This window comes from Periplaneta americana, chromosome 7, assembly GCF_040183065.1.
Source record: "Periplaneta americana isolate PAMFEO1 chromosome 7, P.americana_PAMFEO1_priV1, whole genome shotgun sequence".
NCBI classification, from domain to species: Eukaryota; Metazoa; Arthropoda; class Insecta; order Blattodea; family Blattidae; genus Periplaneta; species Periplaneta americana.
This window is the reverse complement of record NC_091123.1, coordinates 57875420-57887457: the sequence shown is the minus strand read 5'-3', so window position 1 is coordinate 57887457 and position 12038 is coordinate 57875420. Positions and strand designations below refer to the sequence as shown.

General features: G+C 33.6%; 1 protein-coding gene across 2 annotated transcripts in view; it reads left to right on the top strand.

Moving 5' to 3' along the window:
- LOC138703126 (ATP-binding cassette sub-family G member 1-like) overlaps window positions 1–12038 on the top strand; it is a 77969-nt gene that overhangs the window by 48094 nt on the left and 17837 nt on the right. For both annotated transcript variants that reach the window (XM_069830734.1, XM_069830735.1), the window contains 2 exons: window positions 9742–9887; window positions 10518–10756. In XM_069830734.1, the coding sequence (XP_069686835.1) occupies window positions 9742–9887; window positions 10518–10756 (385 nt within the window). The remainder of the gene's footprint in view (window positions 1–9741; window positions 9888–10517; window positions 10757–12038) is intronic.

Sequence of the window (12038 nt, the reverse complement as noted above, 5' to 3'; positions counted from 1 at the left end):
AGTGTGTATCCTGCTGTTTTTCTCATAAATGTCATTAGCCTTTATTGTCTGCATATCTCTGTTGGTCATTGTCCACGCTTCTGAGCCATTGACTAGATTAGGTCTTGCCAAACTATTATTATACTCTTAATCTAAAGTGACGTTGTACTGAAGTGGGTTTAAATACTGAGTTAATACTTCCCATAACTTTTACATAATTGGTAGTTTTGAAATATATATCCAGTGGCGGCTCGTGATAAAATATTATGTGTGTTCACAATTTTGTGTTCCAAAATCAAAGAGAATTTGAAATCGTACGTTTTTAGCCTAATATGAAATGTCATGATTCCAATGTTTCACTGTCGAAAAAAGCGTATATAAATTGAAAACATATAATAATAATAATAATAATAATAATAATAATAATAATAATAATAATAATAATAATAATAATAATAATGAAACCTAGTCTTTTTATTTCCAATTTTTCCTGGAAAGCCAGTTTACCCAGTTATTTACTCTTCAAAATTACTTTAACAGAGTTCATTGTTTACATCTGTTAAAAATTAATACATAAAACAATTTACAAAAGCGTGTGTTCAGTAATATACTGTATTTTGATTCACAACACACTGATACACTATAGCCTATACCAGTACTGTAATCCCATTCGCATAGATTGATTACTATAAATACATGCCAGTAAATATTATTCTTAAATAATATACACCACCATACAGATATTTAAATTCATACCACCATCACATTCAGCCAGCACGTGTTTGAAAGCCAAACTATGCTATATGCCGAAACTGAAGTATAGTAATTCATAAACTACACTCTCGTAGCAGCACTGTACACACATCGACATAAAGTAAACGTTCCGACAGTGAGATGCTGACACCTGCAGGCTAAAATACAGACTTTTCTCCTCGATATATAGCACGTAAACGATAGGCATCGATGCACCTGCCATCTGTAGGATAGATTCACTGTTCACTTAATGCTTTGTGCTCTTGACGAGTCATAAGCGGCCAGCGAAAGACAATTTTCTCCCGCGCATGCGTGAAATTTCTGTAACCTTCTTGAAAAGAGCACGGCTTGTACGTGAACGGATGTTGCCAAGTTTACATAAGAAGTTTATGCAAGATGCGGGAAGTTTAAAATACTCGATCCTGATATTATACATCCCCACTACGCCAGTACGGTATTAAATAATAAAACTAGTCGTGCATTAATAGAAACAAGGTGTTCACGTGCTCTTGTGCTCTTATTGACGCACCGCCACTGTGTATATCTTTTTTCTTGTTCATATGAAAGCTCGTAGCCTAAATATTTAAATGTGTTAATCTGTTTTATCTTTAACACAGATTTTGCCTTTTACAGGTTCTTTTCCGTAGAATGTCTGCTTTGGATTTTTCCACAGAAATTTCCATGTTAAAGTCCTTTGCAACAATATTTAGAAAATGTATTGATTTTTGGAGATCATCTTCATTTGTGGCTAATAATACCTGATCATCTGCAAAAGAATTGTATCGTTTTTAGCGTATCTATTAATGGAGATGTATCTTCTATTTGGACATCAGTTTCACCATTTATTTACCATAGAATTCATTATATTTCAAGAAGTAGTGGAGTAAGAGGACAACCTTGTTGAACACCTGCATTTATGAATTTAAAATCTGTGATTTCTCCATTTATTTTGATAGAAATTTTTGTATCTTTATAAATATCAAATACTGATTGTGTTAATTGATTTGAAACAGTAGGCTATCTTCTTTTAATATATTTAATAATTTATCTCTATTTAGCCTGTCGAAAGCTCTTTTGTAATCGATGAAAGCTAGGTGTTTCTAAATTATACTCTTGTCTCTTTTCTAATATCATAGTCGTCGTCTTCCTAACAAATATTAGGCCAAGTGGCCTGTTACAGCCTCAAACTAGAATTTTCAGTCCATCTCTTCTTCGGACGACCTAGAGATCTTTTGCCATGTGGATGATAATGAAACTGCTTTTGGAATTCTGCATCGATCCATTTGTTCGAGGTGACCCTTCCACTGAAGTTGATATTTGCTGATGAACTGCATAATGGGTTCTATTTGAAGTTCTTGCATTATGTCTTCATTTTTTTATGATCCCAGCGAGTATATCCAGCTGTTACTCTCATGAACCTTATCTCACTTGCTGTTATTCTACTGAGATCTTTATTCTTCATTGTCCACGCTTCACTACCATAGCTTATTACTGGCTGTGCTAAGGTTTTATACAAGCCTATTCTTGTGTGTCTTTGATTTTATTAATGATCCCATTGTTTTATTATATTGCTAATATATTGGATTGCTAAAAGGTAGTGATGTGCATTCCACCTACAACCCCTACTACCCAAATCCCATCCTCACCTTCACGTGGTGCAACCCGTTTCGAATGAACGAGGCTCTGCGGACTGAGTATCAGCGGTATAACTGAAATGTCATATGCAGAGGAAAAGCTGCATAGGTGGAAACCCCACCAATTGCACCTCTCTGGGCTAGTAACCCATTGAGCGTCATTTTCACATTGCTTTCAAGTCTCAATAAAAGCCTCTAATATCATAGTGATAATGATAATAACAGTAATGATAATGATAATGACAATGATAATGTTAATAACACTGATGATGATGATGATGATGATGATGATGATGATAATAGAGGACTCATAAGATAATAGATTATCCATTTTGAATCTTGCATACACTACTTTTAACACTTGAATATAAGTAATTGATTAACTAGCGGACTTACTGATGTTAATTGCAATTGCACAGTAATACTACACAAACAAGACCTACACAACAAAATAGAAACATACTTTAAACAAAACAACTTCACAGAACTCGAAAAAGATCTCACCACACAATACCACAACACAGTAAAAAGCACAATCAACAAAAGCAAACACGTAATACCGCACAACATGAAACAACAACTCAAACCAATCAAACCAGCAGCACCTAAACTCAATTCACTACCCAAAATACATAAAGAAAACATACCTATCAGACCCCTAATCAACTACAAACAGGCACCAGCACACAAACTAGCCACACACATGGACAAAATCATCAGAAACAACATAAAATTCAGAAAACAGACAACAATAAAGAACACTATAGACCTAGTCAACAAAACAAAACAACAACACATGCCACACAGTGCAACACTAGCATCTTTCGATATCACTAACTTATACACTAACATACCAATACAAGACACATTACAGATAGTAAAACAAATGCTCATAGACAACAACACACCACAAGAACACATCGAAGAAATCATTGAAATCAGACATCATAACAAAGCAAAACTATTTCACACACAACAACAAATACTACACCCAAACAGAAGGATTGCCAATGGGATCACCCATATCTAGCATACTAGCAGAGATATTTTTACACAACATAGAACAAACATACATACTCAACAATGAACACAACAAATATGCAGACAACATAATATACTGGCACAGATACGTAGACGACATACTCATACTATAGAAAGGAAACAAAAGACAAATACACAAACTACACCAATACATAAACAAATTACACCCAAAACTTCAATACACACTCGAACTTGAAAACAGCAACTCCATAAATTTCCTAGACATCACCATAACAAAAATTGACAACAAACACAACTTCAAAATATACAGAAAACCAACAACCACCACCACCACACACATACACAACACATCTAACCACCCCATACAACACAAACATGCTGCATTCGGGACAATGGTACACAGATTACTCAACATACCCATGAGCCAACAACATTAGAATGAAGAAGTGAACACAATCAAATACATAGCACAAGAAAACAGTTACAATCCAAACATAATAGACAACATCATAAGAAAGACAAAACAAAAACTTAACAAACACAAAAACACGAAAAACACAACACAAACACAAGAACACAAGAAATACATCATACTAACATATGAAAACAAACTCACACATAAGATCGCATCTTCATTCAGAAAGCAGAAATACAACATAGAATACAGAACAGAAAACACACTATAAAGACATATCAACACACAAAAAACACAAACAAATAAATACGACCACACAAGTGTATACAAACTCACATGTAATAGTTGCGACAAGTTCTACATTGGACAGACAGGCAGATCATTCCAAACACGCTACAAAGAACACATTAAAGCAATAACTAGAGGACACAATACATCTACATACACCGATCACATAACCAATGCTAACCATACATACAATAACATAAATGCGGACATGGAAATCCTACACATACAACCCAAGAACCAAAAACTCAACACACTAGAACAATGCGAAATATACAAACACACTAAAACACACCCTGATCAATTCTCAACACACAGATCAATTTCAGTACACACACACTATTTGACTCCACTTTTCAACACTTTTCAACAATAAAACGCACCCACACAACAGGCAGAGAAGTACGAGATGACGCCGAGATCTAGTAGGCTCTGAGGATGGTGTGATGAAGCACCGAAACAGCTGTAAGCCGCACAGACTTACATAATTAACACGAGTAAGTCCGCTAGTTAATCAATTACTTATAATAGATTATGTCACTAAGCAGTTATATGCTGCTGACAGAATATACTGTTATGATGTTACTACACACATTATATGCCACAGCTACATAGGCCTAAGCATTAAATTATTACATAGGACATTTCTTAACAAAGTAGTCTTTCGTGGTGAAGTGATTAACATTCTCTACTTTTAGTGCTGAGATTTTCTGGCTTCAAATACGGCAAAACACATATCTTAAACGACATAATTACCGATGGTGATTGTAAGGAAAGTTATTTCTGAAGTCTCATGTCTTGTATGGGAACATTATGGTGAACAGTTCATTGGGAATTTTTCTAGACTTATCCAAAACTTTTGATATGGTAGATCATGCAATTACAATTTATGAATTATCCAAGTATGGAATAATGGTTTGAATATTATTTACAGAATATAAAACAACTATTGGTAGTAGAAATTAAATATTTAGATACGGTAACATAACAAAAGTCAATAAAATTAATTATGAAGTTCTGCAAGCCTCAATATTAAGTCCTCTGCTATTTTTATTTTATATTAAGTATTTAGTAAAACTGGTGATAATGTGAATGCCAAATTCTCTCTTTTTGCTGATGATGCTAATGTCTTAATCTCAGGCAAGAATAAACAGAAGCTCAAAGCAAACAATACATTTTTAGCAGAACAAGTAACTGCATGGTTTAAGGAAAATGACCTATCGATAGGCTACTTATAAACAAAAGTAAAAGCTTAGAAATTGGGTTTCATCATGAATAAAAATCCAGACTTTCCAGACTTTAGGAAATGATACAATAATATAACAGTATTCATTCGTTCATAGTCAGGTCTTCACTGCAAACTCAGCATTCTCTAATCTTTTCTATTTTCTGCCTACCCCCAAGTCTCCGCATATATTCCATGTATCTCAATGTTATCAATCATTTTATATCTTCTTCTGCCTGAACTGTTCTCCCATTCACCATACTTCTCAGCCTACATCCTTCAGTAGGCAGTTTTTTGTTAGCAACATGCAACTAATATTAAATCTCTTGGAGTGTTAATAAAATAATCTTGATTGGGGTCAAATATTGACTTTTTGTAAAGAAATCTCTATCAGATATGCTTTACAATTTACACCCTTAGATAATCTGTGAATGTAAATATAGGCCTATCTAGAATTTCTTATTTTGCTTATTTTCATTCATTATTGTGATATGGTGTAGGCCTAATGTTTTGGGGGAAGTCTATACATCATTCCAGAATTTTCAAAATTCAAAAGAAAACTATAAGAAATATGTTAAATCTCACCAGAAGCGAAAGGTATAGACCTTATTTGAAACTTTCGAACATTCTTACTTTACCATGTATTTACTTATATGCGATTTTGATTCATGTTCATAAATAACACAATAATTTTATCAGAAATGAACACATACACCAGCATGGCACAAGGAAAATAAAATAATTTAATCTGCATATGATTAGACTTAATAGCTCTCTCTTTGGGGGGGGGGGAAGTTTTTATAATGCTAGACTTCATTTTAACAAATTATCTTGCATTATTAAAAAGTTGACTGGAACTATTGAATTCAAGAAAGAATTAAAGAAATTTCATATGGACAGTTGTTTTTACTCACTAAATGAATATCTTCAATGTTATTAATAAATTATAAGTAGCTGATATTATGAGTATAGATAAAAATATAGGCTATCTTCAATGTTAGTAAGTAATAATGATTTGGTTTAGGTAAATTTTGTGTGTGATTGTACATTAACTACTAGCCTTAGGTTTATTGCATGCTAGTGTGAAAATGTGATAAGTTGTGTCTGAAGTTCTGCTCTTGTTTTCTCTTTACAACTATAATTAGTTTAAATGATTGATTGAATGGCAAACTTACTAGTGTTAAATTGTATAAGCATTGTGGTTACAGCTGTTTTGGTGTATCCTTCACACCATCATCAGAGCCTACTAGATCCCAGCGTCGTCTTGACATCACTGCCTGTTGTAGGGGTGCGTTTGCATGTTGAAAAGTGGAGTCGAATAGTGTGTGTGTTCTGAAATTGATCTGCGTGTTGAGGATTTGATTAGGGTGTGTTTTAGTGTGTCTGTACATTTCATATTGTTCTAGTATGTTGAGTTTTTGGTTTTTGGGTTGTATGTGTATGATTTCCATGTCTGTATTTATGTTATTGTATGTATGGTTAGCATTAGTTATGTGTTCGGAATATGTAGATGTATTGTGTCCTCTGGTTATTGCTTTAATGTGTTCTTTGTAGCGTGTTTGGAATTATCTGCCTGTCTGTCCAATGTAGAACTTGTTGCAACTATTACATGTGAGTTTGTATATGCCTGTGTGGTTGTATTTATTTGTTTGTGTGTTGAGATGTCTTTGTAGTGTGTTTTCTGTTCTGTATGCTATGTTGTATTTCTGCTTTCTGAATGAAGATGCGATCTTTTGTGTACTTTTGTTTTCGTATGTTAGTGTGATGTACCCTTACCGTATTTCTTGTGTTCTTATGTGTGTGTGTTTTTGTGTTTGTTAATTTTTTGTTTTGTTTTTCTTATGATGTTGTCTGTTATGTTTGGATTGTAGCCGTTTTCTTGTGCTATGTATTTCGTTGTGTTCACTTCTTCATTGTAGTGTTGTTGGCTCATGGGTAGGGTATGTTGAGTAATCTGTGTAATCTGTATATTTAGTTGAGTATTTAATATTATTGTATTAGTTACAGTCTCTAATATCATTTGTCAGTATTATTGTTTTGAGAAATACAGTAGAACCAATTTTTAACGAATCTCTGAGGGATTACTTTTTTTTTTCCTTAAATAGGGGCTTTCCTTAAATAGGGGCTTTCCTTAAAAGGGGTTTTACATAAAATGTGAAGGAAGGAAAGGCTAAAATACCTAATTAGTACTAGTATGTGTATTATATACCAAACATTATAATAATTTAATTAGGCCTACAATTTTATTTACAATACATTTCATTGTAATATTTTCTGACTCTTCGAATGGTGTGGCACAAATGTTTTTCCGCTTGGTTGAAGCCAAACCACACTGAAACTAGGCATTGAACATTTCTTTTATCTTCTTCATTATTCCCCATAATGAAGTAGTTGGCAAATCATGGAAAATCTAACCATTGTTTCAGAATATTTCAATTCCAAAAGAAAGCCATAAAAATTATGTTAAATTTTCTCAGCAACACAAGCTGTAGATCTTATTTCAAAACCTAAACATTCGCACTGTATCATGCATTTACATATACAAGATTTTGATTCGTGTCCATAAACAACTCCAAAATTTTTACCAGAAATGAACACATTCACAATCATTATACAAGTAGAAAGTCTAATTTGCATCTGTTTGGACATAACAGTTCTCTTTTTGAAAAAAGTTTTTATTACCAGTGGCGTAGCGTCAATGTAAGCTAAAAAGCTTAGCTTCTCCAGTTAATAATAATTTCATAATAAACCTACAGTTTATGGAGAAAATTATTTATTAATTTTAATAAATTTATATTTACGCGTTAAATATTGTGATACGGCAGCTCAGGATGATTTGTGATGCAGCAGTAAACAAGAAGCCTGCACACACCAGCTTCCAAGCAGACTGGTTTCTTCTGTGTAATCCACCTCGCAGATTTTCCATCCCTTTCTAACTAAACTACCCTAGTCGCAAGGCTCGCAAGAAGCTAGCTTTAACATTTAAAATAAGTAGTTTCCGAGTTATCCTTTTTCGTCAATTGTGTTCAGTTGAAGTGTTAGTGTGCATTGTGGCTGACATAATAAATAATGAGCGAAATAACAGTACCTGACACTAATTTACTTGAATTTTTTAGGACAATTCTATTATCAAGACTGACTTACGAACAAAAATGTGATTTAAAAAACAAATGACCGACTCCCTTGCTGTCAATGAAGGACACAACCAAAAGACAGACGCATACTTACGTAATGATACTAACATTGTGATTTCTCTAAGTATGACAGGGAGTGAGTTAATGTTATACCTATACGTGTCTATTTGTTAAGAGATATGTGTAAACCGTGAAATCATATTTTACGACGTATCATTTGAGGTCATGCCTTATTGGTGTTACTTACGATGTTCCAACCAATCTTCGACTGCTGACTTGACATTGACTACTGTTTATTTTAAGACTGTATTTTTGTAATACGTTTTCTCATATTGCATGAAAGACAACTTGAGTTAGCTTTCCCTGCTCAAAATTTCATGCTACGCCACTGTTTATTACAACGGCAGAGTTCTATTTAATAAATTACCCGGAACTATTAAACACCTAAATGCAGATGTTAAATTAAAAAAAGAATTAAAGAAATTTCTTGTGGATGGTTGTTTTTATTCAGTACCGGTACAAGAATACTGTATCTTGAATGTTGGTTTTTACAGTTATTAAATGTTGTTAAGTTGTACGTATATATTTATTAATAGTAGATAATAAAGATTTCATAGATAATTATTAGTTTTATGTTTATTGTGTGAAGATTTGATATTTTTTAATTTTTTTTTGCCTTAATTTATTCATGTGACATTGCTTCTATATAAATTTATTGTGTAATCAGTAGTAATCAATATCATTATATTAGTTGTAGTATTCAATCATTTGTCAATATTATGCACCATGTATATATTATATGAAGAATCCACTGCAAGAATGATGGATGTCACTTTCTTGTCGAAAATGAACCAAGACTGTCAATGCATAGTTTAAGACATATAGAATGTACATACAGAGTTATATGGCATTAACACTGATAGTCATTGTCCAGTAATGATCGGAAAATCACAGTTAAGCTTTGAGTGCTAAGCATTTCAAACGTTCAATTACTTCTCCTGCAAAATGTATTCCAAATGACATCCATAATTCTTGCAGTGGACTCTTCATATATCAATATTGTTTTGTTAATGTATATTAGTTTTAGAACTATTTCTAGTTTTAATTTCTTTTGACGTGTCCAACATCATCCTTTATGATTCTTAGGACGAAATAAAATAAAATACATACATACACACACACACACACACACACACACATACATTTGCCATATGCGATAATGTGTTTTGAGGTTTAGCCTCGACATCCCTTTCAGTTTCTGTGCCATAGTTAATGTGACTAAATGGAAGAAACAATGTCGTTCATCTCTTACAGATAAATGCTATTTTAGATACAATGGGACTTAAAAAGACGAAGAATACACTTGTAAAAAATCTCTCTGGAGGTGAAAAAAAGAGATTATCAATTGCCTGTGAACTTCTAACTAATCCCCCAGTCATGTTTTTCGATGAACCAACCAGGTAAGCAAGATAGCTATAATACTGTCTTATACACAAATTACTGTTTCTAAAATGTTTTCTATTGTCTGATTAGTGAAATAGGTATGTTATAATCAGCGGTATATGCAATGTAGGGGGAAAGGAACTGTCCTCCCTACCCCATTATTTACTGGCTTAGTTACCTCATGAATAATGCCGTATTGGTGTCACTTATAAGGTTCCAATCAGTATTTGGACTTTTGACTAAACATAAATATACTAGGATTCAGTCACCCTAGTCAACCAGGTAATTTACCACCAAAATTTAGGCTATAGGCCCTAATATTAACAAAGTGAAATAGTCATTAACTTACCTGTTCAATAATATTCATCAGTGATTAGAGTAAAAGAGTGTACCCAAGAATATAGAATAAACATACATTCAAATAATTCATTGTCAATGAAGCCGTATTCTAATTCAATAAATTAAGAAATCTCTTGGTTCGATATGCTACCCAGATAGGCTTTGAATTTTAACAGTTCAAATCGATTTCCTCAAACTCATGATTTATACATTAAAGACAATTATTTTTATTTTGTGTGTACATTGAAGTCTGGAATAAGCACATGCTTTTTAGTTCATTGTAGTTTATTTGATAATTATTCTTGCAGTGGTCTGGATAGTGTGTCGTCTATGCAAGTGATCTCACATCTGAAATCTCTCGCCCAGTCTGGCAGAACTGTGGTATGCTCTATCCATCAACCAAGTTCACAGCTATTTGAGTTGTTTGACGATCTCTATCTGTTAGCTGAAGGAGAATGTGCCTATAGTGGGCCAATTGATGAAATGATGACTGTGTTTGAAGATGCTGGTTTTACTTGTTCTGTGTATTACAATAGAGCAGATTTTGGTAAGAAATATAGTACTTTGAAAATTCACGATATGTGTGAAAATAAGTCGCAACATATATGACGAAATCTTTTTTCGTTGTCAAGAAAAGGTGAAGCTTCAGTCATGTATTGCCAGTATTGGGAATTAAAAACAAACACTGAAAATACCTTAGTTTTGTAGTGTAGAGTAGTAGAAACTCGATGTGATCACTGGGAGAGCTGTGGTCCCACCCAACCCGCCCTAAATAGGTTCCTTATATAGGAAAATCGTCGTACTTGAAGGAAGAAGGCGGCAATATTCCGTCGTTGTGACGCTATTTGAGGTGGAGTGGGAGAATGATTGCAGTGTCGCCAACTGTAGTAACCATTCATATTATCTTACACACCTAACAAAACCTAATCTAACCTAACCTTTCGTTTGCCGATATTGGCATCCTTGCTACGCCCTGCTGGAACTCAAGAGACATCTAGTGGAAGTGAAGTGAAACTGCGACTCTGTTAATTACGTTTCCGAAGTTGTTTCTGTGTTATCGGCAAGAATTATTGTGTCATTGTAGTGATAATTGCATTTATATTGTACAATAAAAATTGAAATATGTTCTAAATTGATTTCCAGCGCGACAATCCCAGTGATAAACGTGTGAATATTCATTAGGAGTCCTTTGGAAGTGGCCGTAGGGGACCGAAACTTGAACGAAATGTATAGGGGCTACAATGCAATGAAGATTATGATGTAACCTCTGTAATTAAAAAGAAAAAAGAGCAGTGTTTCATATTCGTCTGTATTTTGGATCTTTATTTTACTTATCCTTTAAATTACATAATTATGTTGCTGAAAGTTTAATGTGAATCTTTTTTTTATTTTAGTAGATTATTTCACGACGCTTTATCAACATCAAGGTTATTTAGTGTCTGAATGAGATGAAAGTGATAATGCCGGTGAAATGAGTCCGGGATCCAACACCGAAAGTTACCCAGCATTTGCTCATATTGGGTTGAGGGAAAACCCCGGAAAAAACCTCAACCAGGTAACTTGCCCTGACCAGGAATCGAACCCGGGCCACCTGGTTTCGCGGCTAGACGTGCTAACCATTACTCCACAGGTGTGGACTTAATGTGAATCAAATAATATTAAATACAAATGTGTTCATTAATTAATTTTCACTCTTATAATGGTAAGTTAGGGGAAACTAAACGTTCCTATTATGCTTTACAATAATTGTATTATATTACAATATTATAATTGTATTATTGTAATTATTAAATTTGTTCTGTGTCCCGGCTTTGTTCAGTCAGGTTATG